General features: G+C 37.4%; 3 protein-coding genes across 5 annotated transcripts in view; 2 read left to right on the forward strand and 1 right to left on the reverse strand.

The window, feature by feature from the left end:
- Positions 1-2,258, forward strand: part of kctd20 (potassium channel tetramerization domain containing 20) — a 6,729-nt gene extending 4,471 nt beyond the window's left edge. Inside the window, exon 8 of the mRNA XM_084117807.1 lies at positions 609-2,258. Within this exon, the coding sequence (XP_083973933.1) occupies positions 609-877 (269 nt within the window). The 3' untranslated portion in view covers positions 878-2,258. The remainder of the gene's footprint in view (positions 1-608) is intronic.
- A 251-nt stretch (positions 2,259-2,509) lies between these two features.
- stk38b (serine/threonine kinase 38b) lies at positions 2,510-13,553 on the reverse strand. Its single transcript, XM_084117806.1, has 13 exons — positions 13,270-13,553; positions 12,299-12,469; positions 11,170-11,221; positions 9,808-9,930; positions 9,622-9,705; positions 9,291-9,414; positions 8,608-8,762; positions 8,375-8,477; positions 7,279-7,340; positions 7,083-7,200; positions 6,146-6,365; positions 5,723-5,817; positions 2,510-4,251 (listed from the first exon to the last, which is right to left on the reverse strand). The coding sequence occupies exons 2-13, from the start codon at positions 12,427-12,429 to the stop codon at positions 4,106-4,108; spliced, it is 1,413 nt and encodes a 470-aa protein (XP_083973932.1). The 5' UTR covers positions 12,430-12,469; positions 13,270-13,553; the 3' UTR covers positions 2,510-4,105.
- An 811-nt stretch (positions 13,554-14,364) lies between these two features.
- cept1b (choline/ethanolamine phosphotransferase 1b) lies at positions 14,365-24,395 on the forward strand. Of its 3 annotated transcripts, none has more exons than XM_084117212.1 (10): positions 14,365-14,560; positions 15,412-15,524; positions 16,297-16,703; positions 16,833-16,980; positions 17,181-17,322; positions 18,741-19,122; positions 20,047-20,178; positions 20,271-20,429; positions 21,474-21,599; positions 22,344-24,395. In XM_084117212.1, exons 3-10 carry the CDS (start codon positions 16,380-16,382, stop codon positions 22,446-22,448), a joined length of 1,518 nt encoding a protein of 505 aa, XP_083973338.1. In that variant the 5' UTR covers positions 14,365-14,560; positions 15,412-15,524; positions 16,297-16,379; the 3' UTR covers positions 22,449-24,395. The 3 variants fall into 3 exon arrangements, with proteins under 3 accessions (XP_083973338.1, XP_083973340.1, XP_083973339.1); XM_084117214.1 differs by having other exon boundaries at positions 18,741-18,825; XM_084117213.1 differs by having other exon boundaries at positions 19,038-19,122.
- The last annotated feature ends 410 nt before the right edge of the window (positions 24,396-24,805 follow it).

A 24,805-nucleotide genomic window follows, 5' to 3' on the forward strand; every position in this document is an offset into this window, starting at 1 on the left:
GCATTATACCACCCCTTTAAGATTCAGATAGAGAGTTTCTGTGATACGCCCCCAGGGTCACATAAGCCGCGTTTCCATTACAGATTTTGCGCAAAACTTTTGCGATATTTTCTAAATGTAGATAAAGAACTATTGCGAAATGACGGCGTTTCCATTAACCGATGTTATGCGACTAAATAGTAATTTTTCCCTCTCGTGATTCAATAAGTCATTCCCAAAAATCATGGATTCAAGATCTTGATAAATCGTGGCATTTCTTTGTTGTGTAGAATCCAGTATTCCTGTAATTCTTTTGTATTTATTGAGTTTAATGAAGAGCTCTGTCTCGTCTTCTGTCCACACACCGCGTCTTCTACGTCAGGTGGCCTGTAAATGCACAAAAACTGCTTCCATCGCAGTTTTGCGAAATATTCCTTTTTCGAATCGCCTGAAAACCACCTCACGCGAGCGCAAAAACTTTTTTTGCATTAAATGGGAGTTTTTGCGAAATTTACGTGTTTTCAATTCGCAATTTCAATTTGCGCAATTTGAAGGGTAATGGAAGCGCAGCTTATACGCCCAGATTCCCAGCTTGAGAGGTACGTTGCAGCGCCCCCTGTGTGTCTCAGGTTACCCCACCTGTAAGGAGAAGGTGAAGCGGCGGCCCGGCGGGAAGAACGAGGTGATCTACCGGTTCGTGCAGCGCCCGTTCCTCGCGCTGTCCTGGGAGAAGGAGGAGGGCAAGAGTCGACACGTGGACTTCCAGTGTGTGCGCAGCCGCAGCGTCCCCAACCTCATCACTGCCCTGGGGGAGGGGCCTAACCGAGCCACGCCCACTCCACAGGTCGACGAGTTAGATCGGCTCAACGGCCCCGCCCCTCCTGCCCTCCACCAATGACTGATCATTATGTCACACTCGTTCATTCATATTCATTATTTCACAATTATTCACTCTTTCATATTGACTCGAGTCACTGATCACTCCAGTCTGTGTGTGTGTCTGTTTAAGTGTGTCTGTGTGAGTGTGTGTCTGTGTGTGTATGTTTAAGTGTGTGTCTGTTTAAGTGTGTCTGTGTGAGTGTGTGTCTGTGTGAGTGAGCTTTTGTAAGTGTGTGTGTGTGAGAGACTTGATTGACATATTGACTCGAAACACAGATCACTCCAGTCTTTTTAAGTGCATGTCTGTGTGAGTGTGCGTCTAAGTGTGTGTTTAAGTGTGTGTCTGTGGGAGTGTGTGTCTGTGTGTGTGTTTAAGTGTGTGTCTGTGTGAGTGTGTCTGTTTAAGTGCGTGTCTCTGTGAGTGTGTGTCTGTGTGAGTGAGCGTATGTAAGTGTGTGTGACTTGATTGACATATTGACTCGAGTCACACATCACTCTCATGGATAGATGACCTTTGAACTCAAAAGTACCTGAGATATTTTCACCATTGTGTCCTTGAGCAAGACCCTGCCATTACTGTACTGCACAATATCTGCTTATTAATAACTAAATCACTCGGGATTATTGTGCATTGTTTTAAAGTCCCCCTGTGAGGAAGATCCAGCTTTAATGTTGTTTATGTGTCTATGAGGTGTTTTTAATGTGCTTTAAGACAAACCATGTGTAAATTCATAAGTCGACTCCATTGCTGAGTATTTCCTCCTTAAAACTGCAGTGAACCAAAGACAGTCTCAAAAACACGCTTTGAAATCGCTGGTGTTTTTGACGTCACAAACTACCTTGTAACCAATCAGATCAACGTGTGATCGTCAACCAGTGGATCTCTGAGCTGAGTGAGTGAGTGGAGGCGGGGCTCATTTGCATATTCATAGAAGCGCGCATACTAAATGAGGCGAGGGTGTCGAGTTACATTCAAGATATTTTAAGACATGAAGATTTATTTATTTTTAAGTAAAATACGTTTAAATATCATTTTGGTGATCAAAGATGAAATTTAAGGGATAAAATGATTGACAACAGGGGGACTTTAAACCATGTTTGTGAGTGACAGGAGGATTTTCTGTCTGTCAGCGCCCTCTAGTGTCAAGATGATGATGATACAGTACAAGATACAGTAGATTAATGTAAGAAATATCAGCTAAACCAATTATAAAGCAAACTTTTCAAGCGTTTTATATCATTTGTAAGAGGTTTTGAATAAAAGCATCTGTTCAATGAATGCATGTACAGTTAAGTTTGGAATAAATACGTTTTTTTGTTTTGCTCACCAAGGCTGAAAAATGCCGTAAAAAAAGAAAGAAATATTTTTACTAATTAAAAACAACTGTTTTCTATGTGAATATACAGTAAAGTGTAATTTATTCCTGTGATCAAAGCTGAATTTTCAGCATCATTACTCCAGTCTTCAGTGTCACATGATCCTTCAGAAATCACTCTAATATGATGATTTGATGCTCGAGAAACATTTCAGAATAAATGGTGCTCAAGAATCTTAATTATTCCAAACTTTTGACTGCAAATGTTATAAAAGTATCTTTCATGACTAGTTTTTTTATCTTTGTTAATTCACCCAAAAAATTAAACAAGTGAATCAAAAGGCATGTAACTTTTATTGTTTATATTTATAAACTGTAAATGCATTTTTGGACATGAAGAGAAGATACTGATACTGAAGATATAAACACACACCCACACACACGCGTCAAACGTCTGTCATTACAAAATAAAAGACGGTTAAATATCAATATAAAAATATTTAACGATGCACTGCATGCTGTAAAGTTATATATAAAAAAGTCTGGAAATATTTTCCAGGAAACTACCTCAATCGTACCGACACCAGTAAAAACATTCGCTCGTAAAGCTTATGAAGACACGTGTCACGTGACCCTCCCCTCGTACCTTTGACCATAGATATCATATATATATATATATATATATATATATATATATATATATATATATATATATATATAAACGTTTATGATATCTATGCCTTTGACAGTCAAATCTGATGCACATAAAAATACAGCAAAGCTTCAAACAAACAGCATCAATGTCATACTAAAACTAATGCATCAATGGGGCTACACCCATAATTTGTCATTATAATTCAAAATAAACAGTATGAGTGATTTGTCTTCGCTGAGGGACAAAAATATGCGTGTGACGTCACCGTGGGCTCAGCGACTGCGGTTACGCGCACTGAGTGGCAAATTTGTTTTCAGCGTGAATGCCGTGAAAAACACACAAAACACATCTAAAACTGGAAAAGAGTTTTGAGATCGACTGTACAACTGGATTTGACAAGAAATCTGATGTATATTTTTACATACCACTGAAAGCTACCGAAGCAAATGAATCTGCGATTCACAGAAATTGGATCCAGGCGGAGAAAGGTGGATTTACAGTTTTCATTTTGTGTCAATATGTTGAATTTAGGTGTAAAATCATACCCTATATATTATATTTTGTATCGACAACTCATCAATTAAATATTTACCATCGTACATTCCGCATAATTGGATGTTTTTAAATAAACACTGACAAAAAACTACACAAGTTTTAAGGCTGAACGATATGATGATATATATATAACATTGATATAAGTGATCACCCGGATTTAGACCTATATTGTATTTATATAAAGCGTTCACAGGCAAATTTGCTTTATGTATTTCTCCATCATGGAAATCAGGCTCATATAAATGTCAAGAAACATGATTCCTGCTTCATGTCAATATCTACGGATCACTGGATCTTGGGTAAGTTGTAAGGAACACTATATCGAGTCCAACCTTTAGTTTAAACTGATAATCGTTTGTTTTACTGGCGTTTTCGCAGTTTCTCCTATTAAATCCAGTCACACAGAAGCTCTTCTGCCACTCAGTCCGGCTGAGGGTGTGTGTTCCCGCGGGAAAGTGACGTCAATGCATATACCCTCTATATAAAGCTTTAAATACCCACCGCACTTCAGAGCTACAAATGAAGCGTTAATATAAGTGGATTTTGGTATTACATCTGCCAAAACTCACCCACAAAAAGTTCTGATGGCAGAAAAGCATAAATAAAAATGTGTAAATGAAGCAGTTGAAATATCCAGCGTTGCAGAAGTGACCAGACTGGATATGGAAGTGTGTTGTTTGGTAGTGTTTTGGGTAGAAATGATAGTTTTCGTGGTTTATCCTCATCGTTTCCCGCTCTTCATGTAGGACGGGATGGCTCCTCTGGCCGTCAGACCCTCGAAGCGCTTGTAGGTGTAGTTGACGAAAACCCAGTCCTTGTTCTTGTAGTCCGACTCCGGGTGATGATGGTTGCTCGCCACCGCCGGACCTCGACACAGCAACAGAACACTTCAGCACTGACAAACTTCAGTTCCATTATCATTTACAAGCTTACGAATAAATCAGTTCATTTGGATATATATATATAACGTTATTTATTCATATTATAAACTTGTTTTCATGACGAATGTGACTCAAGCTGTTTTATTGAAGTTTTTCCACGGTTGAAACCCTGACTGATGGTCAACATTCCTTCTGATGTTCATTCATGTTTATTTGCTATGGCAGCTTGTTTCCGCAACAGAATAAAAAAAAATACTTTTTTGCGACGTTATATCACGCAATTGTGTGATAAAGTCAGAATTGTGAGATATAAACATGCAATTCTGAGAAAAAAAGTCTTTTTTTCCTTAGAATTGGACTTTATAACTAGCAATTTAGACTTTATATCTCACAATAAAATAAAAAAAGATGTCAGAATGGACCACTTGCACTGAACTCCGTGACGCACTTCCGTTTGGAAACGATACATATCACTTATTTCCGGTTAGGTTTACTTTCAATGTACTGTGGTCAATGAGTTGTACAAACACCGCCTAAAATGAGTGTCTGCGATAAGATTTAAAAATTTGGACATTTTTATTGACAGAAGAAGGGATTTTCTAATGTTTACTGTGTGCAGAATTTTCCAAACTCTTTGGAACATGAAGTTTTAATCCAAACCGAGCCAATCTGAGAAAGTTGCGGCTGTTAAAAATACGCATTATTTCACCACAGGGTGTCAGTGTTCGTCTACACTAGTGACTGCGTGTGTGGTGAAGTGTGTGAGAACAGATGAATAACATCAGTACGAACCACCAACATTTATTTATTTGGATTAAATATTTTAAACATTCTGTGTCATTTTTCAATGTCAATCTTTTTACTATTTACATGTTCATGCCCAAAATGCTTAATTAATATTCAAAGAAGTTGACTGTCATTCTCCTCTACGCTGTGTGCGTTACTGTTGAAGATTAAATAAATAGCCTAGCCTATTTAACATCGTTACAGGCACCTCGTGAGCATTCAACTATTTTAAAAAGACTGTAATAAAGCACCAATGCACACAAGCAATCCTTTTTATTAGTCAAATTCATTAAAAAATGTAAACTAAACAGGTATAAGAGTAGGCTAAGAGAAAAACTCTGTTAATGAGAAGACGAGCATATGCTGCAGGTTAGTGGATATGCTAAATATATTTAGCCTATTTATTATTCAGAATGAACAGTTAAGAAAATATATTTATAGGAACATTTCAGCAGGCTCAAGATAATTAATACAGAGATCATTATTCATTGTTTTAATCAATTGGCATCCATAAAACGTAGTGATAATCTGCATTCTCATGTATGTATGTGCGCTGAACGCTCTAACCGGAAACTCCCGATATGTAATAAGTAGAACGCGGAAGTAGTTGTGCAAGTAGCCCATTGCGTGATATAAAGTCCAAAGACAAAATGAGAACATTTGTATCTTACTTGGCGGCTGCAGGATGTCCGACTCCGGAAACTCGTCGAAGTTCGACGTGTCGTCGATGCTTTTGATCTCGATCGGGATCGCCGCAGGTCTCTCCCTGCAAACGAGTCGCGAAACCCTCGTTAGATCGAATCCTCACCGTTTATTTGTATAGCGTTTTTCACAACACACATCATTACAAAGCAGCTTTGCAGAAAGTGCACGAGTCCACATTACAATTTACAGTGATCTGTTATCTAAGTTACGCATTTCAGAAATGTACGTATACAAAATCACCGTTAGCGAAAAATGTACGAATTTAAACAATGTAATTTAATGCAGAAACAATGAAGTAGCCTAATGAATACTTGTTTGTTAACAAATGATTATGACATTTAGAAAAATGTAGCATTGGTTCATGTTGATTCAGAGCTACAAAACCAGACCTGATGTGATCGTAGTCGACGCCCTCGAAGAAGCCGTTCCTCTTGATGTCGTCGACGCCGGCCGCGCCGATGCGGTGATCGGCCTCGCAGCAGAAGCGCAGGATCAGCTCTTTCGCTCGCTCTGAGATCGGCACCTCCGGGGGAAACACCAGCGTCTCCTTCCAGCTCATCACCTTCTTATACGTCTCCTGAGGAGTCTCTGAGCAGAACGGCGGGTAGCCTGCAACAACAGCCATTTTATATGTTTTACATTAAAGGGGTCATCGGATGCCCATTTTCCACAAGTTGGTATGATTCTTTAGGTTCTTCATGTAAAGTTTGTAACATACTTTGGTTAAAATTCCTCAATGGTTGTGTAAAACAACACCCTTTTTACCTCCTCAAAAACATTTCGGTGCATGTCTCTTCAAATGATAATGAGGTGCATGTCTCTTTAAATGATAATGAGCAACTGCCCATTCAGTCACCCATAGTGTTTCTGAAGAGCGTTTTTGAAGCCCAAAGTGGGCGGAGCCAGCCGTCGCCATCTTGGCAGCGTCACTCCCAGAAAAACGAAAATGTGCAGCGAGGCGGATTAGCTGAGGAGACGTGACGCTAACAGACAGCAGACAAACGGCTAGTAGTGACATCAGCGGCAATCCACCTGTCACTCAAGTGGCCACGCCCTTAATTATGCAGAACTTTAAGGCTTAATATCATTTAAACGGGTGAGTTATAAAAAAAATAGACCAAAACATGTGTTTCTGCTGTAAAGTTGGGTATATTAACATGGGGGTTTATGGGATTGAGTCTCTTCTGCAGCCGGCCTCTAGTGGCCAGTGGATGAACTGCAGTTTAAGTCACTCAGTGTTGGATTCAAGAGAGAGAGACTGGGAGGTTGCCGCTTGATCACGCTCTATAATGACACGCCCTCATTTGCATATCATTCGCTTCTTACCAATCAGCATCTCGTACATGATGACACCCAGGCTCCACCAATCGCAGAGCTTGTTGTATCCGGTCTGCATGAAGACCTCGGGAGCGATGTAGTCCGGCGTTCCCACGGTGGAGAAGGCCTGAAAGAGGTGGAGCAACATAACGCATCACTTCCTGTGTGCTGTGAACGAACTAACGAATTCGGCGTTATCACTGACCAGCTGCCTCCGGTTTCTCTTCCACGTCTCCGCCTTCCTCTTGGAGTTCATGTGCTGAAACGCTACGAGAAAAACAACGTGTGAATTATTAATATTTTGAATCTATATTCATAGGTTAAAGAGAATAGTGATGTCCACACCATTACAATAACGATAACTACAGAGGAACGATATCGTTGGAATCACTTTCAGAATGATTTTTTTCCAGCAGATGAACGATAAAAACATTGACAGCCAATCAGAATCCATCACAAGAGCTCAAGCATTTAAAGTGACGAACGACAAAACTGCAGCGCGTGCTTAGAAGAAATAGAAAACTATCGTCCGCTGTAATATAGTAAACATTACAGTCATCGTTCTAGTTATCGTCCGCTGGTGTGAACACTAATATAGTTATCGTTCTAGTTATCGTCCGCTGGTGTGGACACTAATATAGTTATCGTTATAGTTATCGTCCGCTGGTGTGAACACTAATATAGTTATTGTTCTAGTTATCGTCCGCTGGTGTGGACACTAATATAGTTATCGTTATCGTCCGCTAGTGTGAACGCTAATATAGTTATCGTTATAGTTATCGTCCGCTGGTGTGAACACTAATATAGTTATCGTTATAGTTATCGTACGCTGGTGTGAACACTAATATAGTTATCGTTATAGTTATCGTACACTGGCGTGAACACTAATATAGTTATCGTTATAGTTATCGTACGCTGGTGTGAACACTAATATAGTTATCGTTATAGTTATCGTGCGCTGGTGTGAACACTAATATAGTTATCGTACGCTGGTGTGAACGCTAATATAGTTATCGTTATAGTTATCGTACGCTGGTGTGAACACTAATATAGTTATCGTTATAGTTATCGTTCATTGGTGTGAACACTAATATAGTTATCGTTATAGTTATCGTTCATTGGTGTGAACACTAATATAGTTATCGTTATAGTTATCGTACGCTGGTGTGAACACTAATATAGTTATCGTTATAGTTATCGTCCACTGGTGTGGACACTAATTATTCACAGAGTATATTCAAATATGAACATGAATATTAATTATGTTCGGCATATTTGTGATTTAATCGCTCATCACTCACTGAGGTCGTTTGATTTGCTGTGGTTCAGGTTGCGGTAAAACTCGGTCCGATGCGCTTTTTTGAGGCCCGTACACAAGCCGAAATCGGACAGTTTGACGTGACCCTGAAACACACACACACACACACACACATCTGATTAAACAGCCAATCAAAGGCCTCGCTGACAGAGAAGTCCAGCAAAAGCAGAAGCCACACAGGAAGAGGTTTATTGAGTCACTTCCTGTTCCTGAGACCTTGGAGTCCAGTAACAGGTTGTCGGGTTTGATGTCTCGGTGTATGAAGCCCAGCTGATGGATGAAGTCGATGGCCAGAACCGTCTCGGCCACGTAGAACTGCGTCTCCTCCTCCGTCAGGGTGTCTTTCTTCATCAGCAGCGTCATCATGTCACCTGGAGGACGGAGAAGAGTTTGAGTCGCCTTTGGTATTCCACGTAGTGTAGTTCACTTCAGAATTAGAATTTCCTGATATTTTACTCTCCCGCACGTCATCCAAGATGTTCCAAGACTTTGAAGCTGCACTGAAACTCACATTTGGACCTTCAAACCCGTTGGACCCCATTGAAGACACTATATGGAGAAACATCCTGGAGTGTTTTCCTCAAAACCTTCATTTCTTTTCGATTGAAGAAAGAAAGATATGAACATCTTGGATGACGAGGAGGAGAGTAAATTATCAGGAAATTCTAATTCTGAAGTGAACTAATGCTTTAAGCATCAAAAGCACAATTTGACTGATGATTCTCACAAACGAATCTACTGATTCTCTGAAAAGAATCAACTCGAATAGTTCTTTTGAGTCAGTTCAATTAATCATTCAAAAGGTCCTGAAGAAAAGTCTAAAAACATAAAATTTCCAGTTGATTTTCAAAGTGAAGTGGAGTAAACATGAAGACACATGTGAAGTTCGTTACACACACCTCCCGGCAAGAACTCCATGAGCAAGTAAAGATTCAGTTTATCCTGAAAACTGTAGAACATCTTCACCACCCACAGACTGTCTGCCTGAACCAAGATGTCCCGCTCTGCCCGGATATGACCCACCTGGGACAGAAAATACAATGAAATTAAATAATTAAATAAATAATAATAATAATAATAATATAAAAAAACTAAATTAAAAATATTAACAAATGACAAAAAAATCAAATAACCAAATAAAGTTTTAAAAAAGAAAAACAGACAAAATAAAAAAAATTCTATAATAAAACAGCAAAATAACCTGTTTTTATCAAAATAATTGGGCGTCACCTGCTCTTTCTGCAGCATGTCGGCTTTGCGCAGGATCTTCATTGCGTAAACGTGACCCGTGTCTTTCTTCTGAACTAGACGCACCTGTGGACATCAGAAACACATTTGATTTGCGTATAACACACACACACACACACACACACAGACTTTCGTTAGTGTGTAGTTTGCGCTCATTATCATAATCACCTCTCCGAACGCTCCTCGTCCAATCACCTTCAGAGACTCGAAGTCGTCCAGACCCAGTCTGGTTCTCTTCAGACGGAGGAACTCGGTCTCTTTACGAGCGTGCTGGGAGCGCCGCACTCGCTTCTGGAACACAACACAAGCATTTGCGAATATTTATATACTCCAGGCCCATTCACACCAAGAACGATAACTGTAACGATAACTATAAAGTTTAATAATTGTTCATTAAAGAGAATAGTGATGTCCACACCACAACAATAACGATAAATACACAGAGGAATGATATCATTGGAATAGTTTGTCAATAATTTATCGTTATAGTTATCGTCCGCTGGTGTGGACGCTAATATAGTTATCGTTATAGTTATCGTACGCTGGTGTGGACGCTAATATAGTTATCGTTATAGTTATCGTACGCTGGTGTGAACACTAATATAGTTATCGTTATAGTTATCATCCGCTGGTGTGAACACTAATATAGTTATCGTTATAGTTATCGTACGCTGGTGTGAACACTAATATAGTTATCGTTATAGTTATCGTACGCTGGTGTGAACACTAATATAGTTATCGTTATAGTTATCGTACGCTGGTGTGAACACTAATATAGTTATCGTTATAGTTATCGTACGCTGGTGTGGACACTAATATAGTTATCGTTATAGTTCTCGTCCGCTGGTGTGGACACTAATATAGTTATCGTTATAGTTCTCGTCCGCTGGTGTGAACACTAATATAGTTATCGTTATAGTTATCGTACGCTGGTGTGAACGCTAATATAGTTATCGTTATAGTTATCGTCCGCTGGTGTGGACGCTAATATAGTTATCGTTATAGTTATTGTCCGCTGGTGTGAACACTAATATAGTTATCGTTATAGTTATCGTACGCTGGTGTGAACACTAATATAGTTATCGTTATAGTTATCGTACGCTGGTGTGAACACTAATATAGTTATCGTTATAGTTATCGTACACTGGTGTGAACACTAATATAGTTATCTTTATAGTTATCGTGCGCTGGTGTGAACACTAATATAGTTATCGTTATAGTTATCGTCCGCTGGTGTGGACGCATATATATTTATCATTATAGTTATCGTCCGCTGGTGTGGACGCATATATATTTATCATTATAGTTATCGTCCGCTGGTGTGAACACTAATATAGTTATCGTTATAGTTATCGTCCGCTGGTGTGAACACTAATATAGTTATCGTTATAGTTATCGTCCGCTGGTGTGAACACTAATATAGTTATCGTTATAGTTATCGTCTGCTGGTGTGAACACTAATATAGTTATAGTTATATTTATCGTTAGTGTTCTTGGTGTGAACGGGCCGTTAGTGTGCATGTTTGTTACCTCTTCATCAGGCAGTCCTTCCTCATCCATCACTTTCTCCAGTTTTTGCTGCCTGTCAACAGAACGTTCTAGATTACGAGACGCAAGAACCAAATCAGCGCACTCCTCATAATATTTCTGCAGTAATGCTATACGATAACTGCCAAAATGTGTCGTGTACAGCAGAGCACACTGTGTCAGATCACACTCATTTTCAGCTAATATTTATTTTGGCTATATTTCAATTAACCAAAAATGATGTTAATGTTTTGGTTAAGGATAATAACTCTGGCTCACACATACATGTTGTGTCAACTTCAGCACAGAACTCTTAATGTCATAAAACACTGTGTAAATAAGCAACACAGGAAGAGTGTTTCACCACAGAGGAATGATGTAGCTTCACGCTCGACTGGCGGAGCAGAACACGACCTCACAAACGCTTCGGATGGTTAGCAGAGCGCTAATGAACAACAACGCAAACAGCCTCAAGAACAACTCTTCTCAGCCGCTGTACGTTTCAGTGGAGACTCAACCATTCTTCATTATACAGTCAAAACAAACATTCAGTCACCAGAGATCATTTGTGATATTGTTTCACTAGTGTGTTCAGGGCACTATAGTTCATTAATGTGAGTGAGGAGAGCAGAATAAAGTAAACAGTGACATATTATACCCAAATACAGTGACATTTATAAACATTTGGGACCAATAATGATTCAGACACTTTGAGCTGATCATGTTTTGCTGAAGTGTTTTGTCTTTAATTGCTAATGCTCTTTTTACACACAGACTGAACACAATGAAGCATTGCTTGGTGATTGGTTGAGCTAAACTGGTATTATCTAATTGTGTAGTTAAATTTAACAGCTGACAGATATTCAACATAATTCATGTGTGAGACAGTCTAACAGAAGGACGGACAAAACCAGTCAAATATCAACTGAGTTCTGCTCATATTTTATTACCATTTTCTAAACTATAGCGAATAAACTGTGATGATGTGAGAAATGTTGAAGGAGTATGAATACATTCTGGTTTGACTGTAGTTCTTCAGATCAGAGTTTTGGAGTCTCGGCTCTATAATGCCATCATTTTAAGTGTGATTTGAGAGTCAGAAGCTCTTTATTAAGTGTCTGTGTGTTTATACCTCATTTCGCGCTCCTCGTGTTGGGATATGAGGTTGCTGTAGAAGTTCTCCAGAGTGACCTTGGCCATGGTCACCCGCTCCTTCGTGTGGTTGCTCATTAACGAGCTGGAGGCGTGGCCTCGGGTCGCCATGGTTACCGGCTGCTGTTCTGGAACAGGTTGGGATGTAGATCTGCAGGCGTTTACAAACACAACATGATTTACATGAGCTGGAACAAACACAACAAACTCTAGCGCTGCAGTCACATTACACTGAGGATACAGAAAACAAGGTATTACCGTGGTACAACAACACTTCTAGGCCACTATTACAATATCAGCTTTTCCTCATGGTATAATTATAACTCATACTGAATAATGTCTTCAGTTCAGCCTGTCTGTGGCTCTGTGTCAGTGAGACAGACAGTGGAAAAGAACAAATGTGACCATAAAAACATTTGGCAGAAGTTGTTCAGACAGTCTGTGGTCTAAAGCGCAAACATAGAGACGCTTAAGAGAGGAAATTCAGACTCAGTTTCAGGAACAATAGTGCTATTATTATCATTTAACCAATTATTATTTAACCGACATGCTAACGATGGAGCAAAAAATCTGAATAAAAAACAATGTACTTTTACTTTGAGCTTAATAGCACTGTAAATGAAGTGCAATTACAAAATGTACTGACTTCTCATGAAAAAATATAAGAAAATAAATACAACATTTCAAACAGTTAAACTCACGTTTTAAAACAAAATGGCTGTGGACATACCAAACTGCTTCTACCACATAAGAAAGTGCGCATAGATAAAGTGAAATGTGGAAGCATGCATGTGTTTTATAATGCCATACTTGCAGAAGTTCAGAACATATAATTATGGCATGAGGGATGAGGGGGCGGGGCCACACTCATGACGTCAGCGGCGAGCGTTCCACCGAACACGCTAAACTTAACATTTAAAACGAAATAAAAGTCTGAAAAGCTGCACCAACCTGATATAAAGTTCCTCAGAGCTTTTCTTTGGCTGTTGAAGGACGATATTTCCCTCGACACGTTGTCTCTTGGCAAACAGACATGAAGCGACTCCCCCAAAAAAGAAAGAAACGGGGAAAAAAACGGGAGAAGTTTTATAGACACGCTGAACTAAAAGCGGAACGCAGAAACGCGTTTGTGTTTATGTGGACGGAACTTCATCCAGTGACAATAAACATGCAACTCTTCTGTGTTTGTCAGTCTGATGTGAGGACGATTTCACCAGAAAGAGATGAGAAGAAATGAAATGACGCTCCACCCCTAAAGAAAGAAAGAGAGAGAGAGAGAGAGAGAGAGAGAGAGAGAGAGAGAGAGAGAGATAAACACACACACACACACACACACACACACACACACACACACACACAGAGAGAGAATTCTAAATTGTTCTTAAAATACTTTATACATTTAATCTAATTTTTAAAATATCTGATATGTATCTAAATGTAACTTTAAAAACGTAGTAAATATAAAATAATAATTATTATTACATTTATTTATTTACGCATTTGTTTATATTACAAATCAATACATTTATACAAAACCATAAATAGAGATTCCAATGTGTAAGTTTCCATGGAAAACTCAGCAATAGTTGTTTAAACATTTCATAACTGAAATGCAAAAACTGCGCTTAAATCTGGCAACTTCCAAAAGTAGTTTAATTATTATACTTGCCCGTTACTATATTGATAAAGTCAAATGGAAAGAAAAATTCCACATTTTGAACAATTTAAAACTGATATTAAAATATATTTAGAAAAAAATATCCAACTTTTTAAAACAACTGGTACAAGTTTTTTTCTGTAAAATTCCCATATTTTTCTCTTTATTTCTTCGTTTTTTCCCTTGTTTACCCCTGACATGCACAGTATGGTTATATGTCCTCCTGTTTGTAAATTATGTTTTGTTCTTATTAAAATGCAATAAAAAATAAATAAATAAAAAAACTTCCAAAGTAGTTTAATTTAATTACGCGATTCTTCTTCAGTGCTCGTCCTGCGCGCTAGCTGCGCCTCTACGACTATCTAGAATCACCTCTGCGCCTGCGCAGTTCTTCGCATCTACGACACTCTTTGACGCATCTTGTGGACCTGCACCGGAAGTGACCGGTGTTGGACTAGCAGCAGTTCGCGCTAACCGGACCGGGACCGGCGGAACCGACACCAGACTCGAAACATCAGGATCCCACCGGGCCGAACGGATAGATCGTGCATTTCTCAGAATCTAGAGTTTATCTTAAGTTAGTAGGTGAGTTATGCGACCGGGAGATTAAAAGATCGAATAAACATCGAACTGGACCGGGACTCGAACCCTGCACCTTATTCACCGGACCCGACACCTCCCCGGTGACACTGAGATATATCAGCGATTTGACCCGTTAATCCCGGAATCGCTGAAGCATGCAGACAGATTAAACATTCACTGTGCATAATAATGAGCTTAATTAACATATACTAATATTCATCATTATTATTCCGGTTTCGGTAGCATGACAACTCTTTAAGTACCATGGTATCAGATCGTAATGTCAAGTTATTTACAAGACGCTTCAGAAGAATACCATGGTACTGCAGAATGACCATATTTATGTACCATGGTATTTACGTGTTTATGTTGTAGTCAATTTTATTGAGTGAAATCTTAGTGTGCAGTTAGTTCTCTGTAGTGTGTATACACACAAACAAAATTTGTCTGTAATTTTACTCCGATTTGTATTCATAAGTACCCTGGTAAACTCTTTAAATAGCTCATGTTTCTTAAGAGTTTTGCTGTCGTATTTTCCAAATAGTAAATTTCCAACTGTAAATCATAATCATATGTTTCCGCCATAGAATAAAAAGAAAAAAAAGAAAAAATTCAGTTCCCCTCAGAATTGCTAGTTTATATCTCAGACTTTATAAATCGCAATATCAAGTTCGTATCTTACAATTCTGAGGAAAAATCTCGCGTTATTATATCTCGCAATTCTTTTTTTCCCGTCAGAATTGTTACTTTTTTATTTTATTTTATATAAAAAATAAGTTTTTTAAAGTTTCCATATGCCAGTGTTTAAAATATTATCCTGAACATGTAAGAAGTTTCTTTGTTCTGTTTCGCAGCGGCAGTGAGGATCAGGAAGTGCATCACTGTTGGCCGGCGTGACGTGCGCTCCAGAGGCTTTTGTTTGGGGGCGTGGCCTGTTGGCGTCTACCAACTCACGATTGGTGAACAGGTGAAATGATTTGCATTTCTTTATCAAATTCTGCAGTGGTGTTTTCAGTAGGGCTACACAATTAATCGCAATGAAACCGCACCCGATCGGATCTGGCAAAGACTGCGATTATTTTATGCGCAGCTTATCAATGCAGCGGCTGATTGGTAGTAAATGCTGCTCCATCTGAACACCAGAGGGCATCACACACACACACACACACACACACACACACACACACACACACACATCTGAACACCAGAGGGCAACACACACACACACACACACACATCTGAACACCAGAGGGCAACACACACACATCTGAACACCAGAGGGCATCACACACACACGCCCGCAGGAGTACAATAACACACATCATTCCAGGAAATCGCTGTATCTGAATAAACAGAAGATTGAAATGCTTTGATTAAACACGACTAATAAACACACGACTGCCTTATTCTGTGTCAGAAGCTCATCATCTCACAGGAGGAGGAGCTCAGCTGTCGTTATGAAGTGAGTTTGGAGTAAAAGCATGTTATTAAATGTTGTCTGTTGTTGGACAAGAGGTTCATAAATGCGTCTCATGTTTGGAAAGATGTTTGACGTGTTTTGCTTTTTCAAATGCACGTTATAAGCGACTCAAACTCGCAGTGCTTTCAGAGTGAGCCGCGTTTACTGAGCCGTACGTCACTGACAAGCTGCGCATAAAAAATAATCTCAGCCTTTGCGATTTCATGTAAACTGCTAGCAGCCATAGTTTTCATTATTAAATGAACTTATCTGTTTGAAGGTGCCGAGCCATCCTGCTGTGGCTCTGCGGGCGCGCAGTGGGCGGAGTCAGGCTCAGACTCGGGCTGTGATTGGCTGAGAGTGATGAGTGGGCGGGGCGGGGCCAGTAGCCGCGAGCGGGGACGTGGCGTGGATTCGTCATGCTGGTTCGCTCCTAGCGCCCTGCGGCGACTGGTCGAGCTGCCGGCGCCGGTTCTGTCACGCCACCAGCTGAAGCGTTTAGAGGAGCATCGCTACAGCAGTTCGGGACGCTCGCTACTCGAACCCATAATGCAACGCTACTGGGAGTGGCTTGTTGGCAGAATGCCACCCTGGATCGCGCCCAACCTCATCACCATCGTCGGCCTGGCGACCAACATCTTCACAACACTGGTGTTGGTGTATTACTGCCCGACTGCAACCGAACAGGTACCGACACTATCGCACTAGCGTAAAAACTGTAAATTCGGACGATAAATTAATTTTTAAAGGGGGAGAGTAAATCATGGGCTAATTTTCATTTTTGGGTGAACTGTCCCTTTAATGGCACGTGTTCAGGCTCCTCTCTGGACGTACCTCCTGTGTGCCGTGGGCCTGTTCGTGTATCAGTCGCTGGACGCCATCGATGGGAAACAGGCCAGACGCACTAACAGCAGTTCACCACTGGGGGAGCTGTTCGACCACGGCTGCGATTCGCTCTCCACAGGTGACCAGTGCACACTTTTACTTCACTGTTCTTTCTTATAAATATAGGATTTGATATATATATATAAATAATCACATCGGAATCGAAATCGAATCGAATTGGAACATCTGAATCGATACCCAGCCCTAGTAACGTGTCCTGTGTGAATAATTCCCTTGACTTCTGCAGTGAAGTGTGTATTAACGCTGTGTTTCTCTCAGTGTTTGTGGTGTTGGGAACCAGTATAGCGGTTCAACTGGGCTCTCACCCAGACTGGATGTTCTTCTGCTGTTTCGCTGGCATGTTCATGTTTTATTGCGCCCACTGGCAGACCTACGTCTCCGGCACACTGCGCTTCGGCATGTAAGTAGAACATCCATCCATCCATGCAAATCCACAGATGCTAAATTACATTTTATGTAGGGCTGCACAATATATCCAAATATGGCAGATGTATATATGGAGATATGTATATCTCAACGGCTTGCAATAACTGGGGAACAAAAGACAAAGAGAAAATCACTCACTGCTCTCGGGTGAATAACTTTTGTAGCTTTAATAAGAATCAGGATATATTTAATTCATACAGTGAAAATTAAGCAGTGTTTTATTTTTACATTTGATTATTCAGTTTCTGTTGTTAAATAACCTTATTTTAGGATAACCTGAACCCAGAGGTTTACACTGATGTTAAAATAACACTTCTTATATACAGTAAGACACTGATGTTCACTTTCAGAAGTTAAGGGATGTTTTACTGTCACAAAAAGAATGTGAAACATATTTTAAAGATAATTTAAAGTTTATTTTACACACTTTAAGCATTATCATATCAAATATCCCTTTATTTAATGAGTTATCGCATTTTTCTTCAATACTGTGCAGCGCTAGTTTTATGGTTTATTCTGGTGTTGAGGAGCGGCTGCGTTCACTGCTGTCAGGAGAAATACAGTCATTTTAATAGGAATAAATGCTGTTGATATTTTTGCATGAAAGTAAAAGATTTCCTGCACAGATTTTGCAATGGTTTCATAAAAGACAGTTAACCTTTTTTTGCACATGAAATTTCGCTAATGTGAATGCACCTTTCGTTAAGGCAAGACGCTACAGGCAAATATAAATATACACACACACATATATATATTCTTTTTTCAGACTAGTGAAATGAAAACATGCAAAACACACTTTTAAGTGTTTATTTCATTGGACTTTTTCTATTTGCATCTTTATCTTTAACGGCCGTTTTCTCAAAATGAGTTTTGTTCTCCACTTCAGGAGCACTTACACACACCAAAACTTACAGTTTTATTCCTATCTATATCCTGATGAATATTACTGAGGGGTTTGTTCATATATATTTGGCTTGAAATTTGACAACATCTTTAATAACTGAAAATGAAAATGGTGAAAATGTTTTTTTCCTGTATTTTCTGAGTGATGAAAAGAGAAATTCAGTAAAAACCTTTAACTCTAATATGTCAACAAAATCAAACAAGAATTATGAGCCTGGCTTTATCAAATGCTCATATTTATGTTCTGCAAATGTATGCATAGTTAATTAGATAATGCCTTATTTGCATATTTAAACAGAACATTTCAGAAAACTTGTAATACCGAAAACGCCTGTGATTCTTAATGTAATCAATCATCTGGGAAGTATTAATATGAATGTTTTTCTCCTGTAGACTGGGCTGTCTTGCCTTAAGCAGAGAAGGTTTTGTATGTGTAATGTCAGTAATAGACGGTGTTTGAAGCCTGTTTTGTCACTGTCCCGTGGGCAGATTTGATGTTACAGAACTGCAGATCTGTCTAGTGTTGTTGCAGATGTTTACGGCTACGGTTGGGCCCACGTTTTGGAGCGAAACGGTAAAATCCAGCGCCGAACGGCCAATCAAACGCGAGCAATGCACCAATCAGCTTCCTGAAACACTAATGAACCTCACCATTGATTCCAGTTCAGATCCAATCACTTCAGATCATATATCTGTGATAACTGAAGCCAATCCTGCTGTGATCAGCGCGCGCGCGCGTGTGTGTGTGTGTGTGTTTGCTCTAACACGGCTCTCCCCTCCGCTCAGCATTGATGTTACAGAAGTGCAGATCTTCATAATTCTCATGTATTTGCTGGCTGCTGTTGGCGGATCGGCTTTCTGGCAGTCTCGGGTAATTCACTCACACGCTGAATCTGTTTATGATTATAACATAACTTAATAACATAATATAACATAATAACTTGAGCTGTGTGTGCTAACCACAAATAACAACTATTGATTCATTTGATCAGTCTCGTGTACCAGTTAGCTGGCATAAGTACCTTCACATTATTGTCATATCTTTGTCTTTTAAATAATGTGGTATATTCATAATAATAATAATAATAATGATAATAATATATTTGCATTATACTGTATAATGTATTTAAATAGTAAATACATATAGTTGCATTTATTTAATATAATACTTTGTGTATTACAGTGTGTATTATTTATATATTTATTATAAATTAATATTAATTATATAATGTGTGTATAAACTATATATTTAATATTATAATTTAGTATACTAATAAATTACAATATGTAAATTATAATGTACGTACATAAATTCTATATATTTAATATTATAAAATAATAAATTACATAATGCAAATTTATAATTTAAGTACATAAACTATATTTAATATTTTTTATTAATATATTACTGATACATTATATAATGTAAATTATAATGTATGTGCATGAACTATGTATTTAATATTTTAAAAAAATGATATTAATAAATAACAATGTAAATTAAAATAAATGTACATAAATTCTATACTTAATATTATAATATAAAAGAATATATTAATAATAAATAACATAATGTAAAGTATAATAATGTCTATACATAAATTCTATATAAAATGTGTAAATTCTATATATATTATAAAAGAATATATTAATGATTACATAATGTAAATTATAGATTAAAAACTATATAAATAATTCTTTAAAATAAGGTATTATATAATAATAATGTATATTATTATATGATATATTTAAGCTTTTTGAACTGAACTGTTTCTCATTCTCTTGCATTCAACAGATTCCCGTCATAAACATCCAAATGAAAATAATTCCAGCACTTTGCACGTTTATCGGGGCGGTTTTCACCTGTACCAATTACTTCCGCGTCATATTTACAGGCGGCGTGGGGAAAAACGGCTCCACGATAGCGGTACGTACCTGAGCTATACACTATATTTCTGACCTACATTATTATATGACATGTCTTGCCACTTCATCGGTGTGTGTGTGTGTGTGTTTCAGGGTACGAGTGTTCTGTCTCCCGTCCTGCACATCGGCTCCGTTATCGTCCTCGCTATGATGATTTATAAAAAATCATCCGTCCTGCTCTTCGAGAAACATCCGTGTCTGTATATTCTGGCCTTCGGCTTCGTATCGGCCAAAATCACCAATAAATTAGTGGTGAGTGAAAGACCTCCACTCAGTGTTATTGTAGAATTCATATATATATATAATAAGTTATACAAATAATGAAAATATTTAAAATAATGCACATTAATTTGATAATAATATAAAGTATTAATACATATGAAATATATATTTGTATTTAAAATATTTATTTAATAAATACTTTGTAATGTAATGTTATATTTTGCATTGCAATTAGTAATTTTTTATGTAATTCATATATTAATACAAATTCATAATGTAAATTATATATAATGTATGTACATTGTAGATGTACATTTGTATTTATAATCAATTATTCAAAAAACTTAAATATTTAAAAGAATGTATATTAATCTGATAACAATAATGTGTAGTATATTATATACACTGAATGCAAGACATTACAGGCTAGGTTTGTGTGTATATTTTTTTTTCATGCACTGGTCAATTTTGAGATTTTGGGCTATTTGGCTTTTCATAAAGTGTTTTCTTTTTCCAGACTAGTGAAATGAAAACATGCAAAATACACTTTTAAGTGTTTATTTTATTGGACTTTTTCTATTTGCGTCTTTATCTTTAATGGCCGTTTTCTCAAAATGAGTTTTGTTCTCCACTTCAGGAGCACTTACACACACCAAAACTTACAGTTTTATTCCTATCTATATCCTGATGAATTTTACTGAGGGGTTTGTTCATATATATTTGGCTTGAAATTTTACAACATTTTTAATAACACTTGTGAAAATGGTGAAAAATTATTTTTTTCTGGCTTTTGACAAGTTTTTTTCTGCTTTATGGAGTGATGAAAATTTCATAAAGTAAAAGTAAAAACCTTTAACTCTAATATGTCAACAAAATCTTAAAGGTCTTAAAATGTACGGAAAGAATCTTAAAGGTATTAATTTGAACTCCATGATCCTGTATATAACCTGGTTCTGCAAATGAATGCAAACCAATACACTAGTGGCGAGTGACAACTCAGTGTTGTTGTAGTAGATTTTAGTAGATTTTGAGTGTTATTTCAGTGTTTTCTGTTGTACTTCACTTTACCTGCAGGTGGCTCACATGACCAAGAGTGAGATGCATCTTCACGACGTGGCGTTTCTGGGGCCCGGCCTGTTGTTTCTCGATCAGTACTTCAACAGCTTCATTGACGAATATCTGGTGTTGTGGATTTCTCTGGTAAGATCACATGGTCTCAAACGCGGACTGAAGTCACTCGTCACAAACAGTGTTGGGGAAACTTACTCTTAGAAGTAATGGATCAAAAAACAATAGGAGACAGGAGAAGGAAGTTCAACACTCTTATTTATTCTAAATCTAATCTAAAGTAATTTTTGCTTATTAGTATGTTTGAATAAGATCATTGAAGGTCAGCAGCAAAGACATTGGTCATTAAAATGAGATTAAATACATAAAGTATATTTAATATATTAAAATTGATTGCAGTTTAATATTGTTAATTATAAAAGTTTTGCGTAAAATTCTAAGATTGAGATGAGTAAATGCATGTTCACATTTAGTCTAGAACTAAAATAACCATCATGTTTACACACACACACACAACACCTCCTCACTTTATTTCTCTCAACATGAGAGCTGTTAATCAATAAATGTGAAAAAGTAACTAGCGTTACATATTTGAAAAAGAAACTTAGATATTTTGATGTAAATTGAAAAAGTAATGCGTTACTTTACTAGTTACTTGAAAAAGTAATCTGATTACATAAGTTACTTGTAATGAGTTACTGGTTACTTATTTGAAAAAGTTACTTAGATATTTTGATGTAAATTGAAAAAGTAATGCGTTACTTTACTAGTTACTTGAAAAAGTAATCTGATTACAACTCAAGTTACTTGTAATGAGTTTCACCCAACACTGCTTGTCACGTCTGCTAATCGCTCTTTACTGTGTGTCTCCATCAGATTCTCTCTCTCTTCGATCTGGTGCGCTACTGCGTGAGCGTCTGCAACGAGATCGCGTCTCACCTGCGCATCTGCGTCTTCAAAATCAAGCCGAGTGACCTCTGACCTTCCTCATGCACTTTCATCCTGCTACTGTTTCTCGTCTGAGACTTATTTAAACCATTCTGCACTTAGAATAATGCAGTTCTTCATCGCCAGTGAATGAACGAACAAATAAATGAATGAACAAACTTCACCAAGTCACTTTTCTTTAGATGATTATTTTAAGATGTTGAAACGTTCGGATTACCCATGATGCATCGGTGCCGTCTGGGTCCGTATTATTGTTTTAACGCTGCGTTTAAATTGGATTAGATCAATAATGATTTCATCGCTGCTAATAATAATAATAATAATAATAATGATGATGATGATTGGCCCTCGTTGTTTATGTACGACTGTATTTTGTGTTATTGCACCCCTACGCTCCAATAAACGCTGACCGTTGATGGTTGCAGGAAGACGTCGCTCCGTTCAGGTGTTTCTCTGAAAGATGTTTTGTTCAGATTTCGATTTTTTGATTCGGCCCCGAATGAGAGATTTCACAAAGATCGTGTCTCACGCTGTGCCTGCTGGGTGAATCGCACAACCACAGTTTCCTTCTCAGTGTTTCACACTAAAATTAAAAGAAAGACGTAAGAAATTATATTGTTCAAGAGCATTGAAAAAGTTGTGAATGACATTTTCCTGATATAAATAAATTCCCATTACTGTAATACAGTAATACGAGCATCCTGTATGGAAAAACATTTAAAATATCACTGTCAGTATGAATTAAATTGAGTACGATACATACTGCCGTTATGTGTACTTAAAAATGTACAATTTAAATAAAATGTACCTTTTTTTTTACAATAGAATTGAGCTCAAGTGTAAATAATGTCACAGTGTAAAAAAAAAATGGTAATAGTCCTAGTAAATACGCCTCTTTTGTTAAATCCAAAATCTAATTTCTTATTTATTTCTTTTGATTTAGGGCTAAAAATCTGACCTGGACAGAAGTCGTGAGATTCACCCTGTTTTACTTTGCTTCATTCTGCATTATGAATCTATTTGCGGTCTCGGAAAGTTCAAAGACATTTTAATGCACTTGCGTCGTCGACCTCCTGAATAACGAGCTTTTGGCGTTAAATTATTTAATCTGAGATTGTATGTTGAATTTCTTGAATCAGATGTTAATATTCAAGACGTTCGTTTGTATGATAATTCATCACTAACGTTCATTGCTGAAGATGTTTAAACCCAAAGTATGTAACAGTCGTGTCAGATCATGAACCGAACTGTTAACTGATTAGTGTTGGTTTTTACTTCTGAATGTTTCACATAACAGTTGCCTTAAATATTATGACTTGGAAAAGTTTTGAACTTTGCATGTTGATCTGGTTGTTTTCCTGAATTCTTTATTTCTAAATGTCCCTCTCAGGCGATTAATATGAATAAAAAATAAATAAAGTAAATGATAAATCGTAGTTTGTAGAAACAGTTCGATGCTGCCACCCCGAAAACAAGTTTAAATGACTTTTTGCGATAGTTTGTGCAATTGATGTTATTAATGTTCAAATGAATGCTCTTTTATTTGCAGATAATTAAACTCTGATAGTTGAGGAACTGGTTTAGTTTTACTGCTTTCGTCATGAGCTGCTGCTGATATCGTGGATTCTTAAAGTTTCTCGATCTTCACCTCCAGTATACGTTAAATTAAATTAAATACGTTTGCGTTTCTGTATTCATCTCTTGCAGTGTGAAACTTTGTTCACACTTATTCATAAGCTTTGATTCTGTCGCTTGTTGCCAAATCCTTTCACTTTAAAACGGGACAACAGATTTAAGCACTCATTAAATCTTGCAGATGGAAACGTCCAATGTTATTTTTGTTTGTTTGTTTCTCTGAAGACATACTCATCCAGTCAGTATTTTTAGTGATGTTTCTGACTAACTGTTGATTTGATTGTAACATTGCTCTGATTTTTGAATAAATGCTCCTGTAAAATAAAGATTGCTATATTTATGATACCTGGTGTTTTTTGTTAGTTTGTTTTGTTTTTAATTACTTCAGCAAAGGTTCACTTAACCAAAGCCTAATTAAGATGTAATAGTATAGCTATATAGCTAAAAACTTGCTGGAATGGAACAGAATCTTTGGAGAAATGTATTCAAACAGTTTATACTGATCATGAATATTGTAAATTCACATAGAGTTATAAATGATACTTTTCATGTCATCTCATAATTATGATTTAAAAAAAGGTTTTCTTATGTGGCTGAAATGGGCTTCCATAAATAATACCACCACAGTACTTTGTCAGTAAAATATGTTATGCCGATAAATGAATGAAAATAAGGAGTTATTTTTTTTTAAGAATCTTAAATGGTGTACGTAATATTTTGCCAAAATCGCAATACTGTGTTGAGGAGGATTTTTT

This window comes from Abramis brama (assembly GCF_963993115.1).
Source record: "Abramis brama genome assembly, chromosome: 6".
NCBI classification, from domain to species: domain Eukaryota; kingdom Metazoa; phylum Chordata; class Actinopteri; order Cypriniformes; family Leuciscidae; genus Abramis; species Abramis brama.

Coding starts and splice junctions, on each gene's coding strand:
- stk38b (XM_084117806.1), bottom strand. CDS start 12,429: ATGGCGACCCGAGGCCACGCCTCCAGCTCGTTAATGAGCAACCACACG. Junction 11,222..12,298: donor CACGAGGAGCGCGAAATGAG/GTATAAACACAC, acceptor TTCTGTTGACAG/GCAGCAAAAACTGGAGAAAG. Junction 9,706..9,807: donor GACGAGGAGCGTTCGGAGAG/GTGATTATGATA, acceptor TGATGTCCACAG/GTGCGTCTAGTTCAGAAGAA.
- cept1b (XM_084117212.1), top strand. CDS start 16,380: ATGAGTGGGCGGGGCGGGGCCAGTAGCCGCGAGCGGGGACGTGGCGTG. Junction 19,123..20,046: donor CGGCTTTCTGGCAGTCTCGG/GTAATTCACTCA, acceptor TGCATTCAACAG/ATTCCCGTCATAAACATCCA. Junction 21,600..22,343: donor TGGTGTTGTGGATTTCTCTG/GTAAGATCACAT, acceptor TGTCTCCATCAG/ATTCTCTCTCTCTTCGATCT.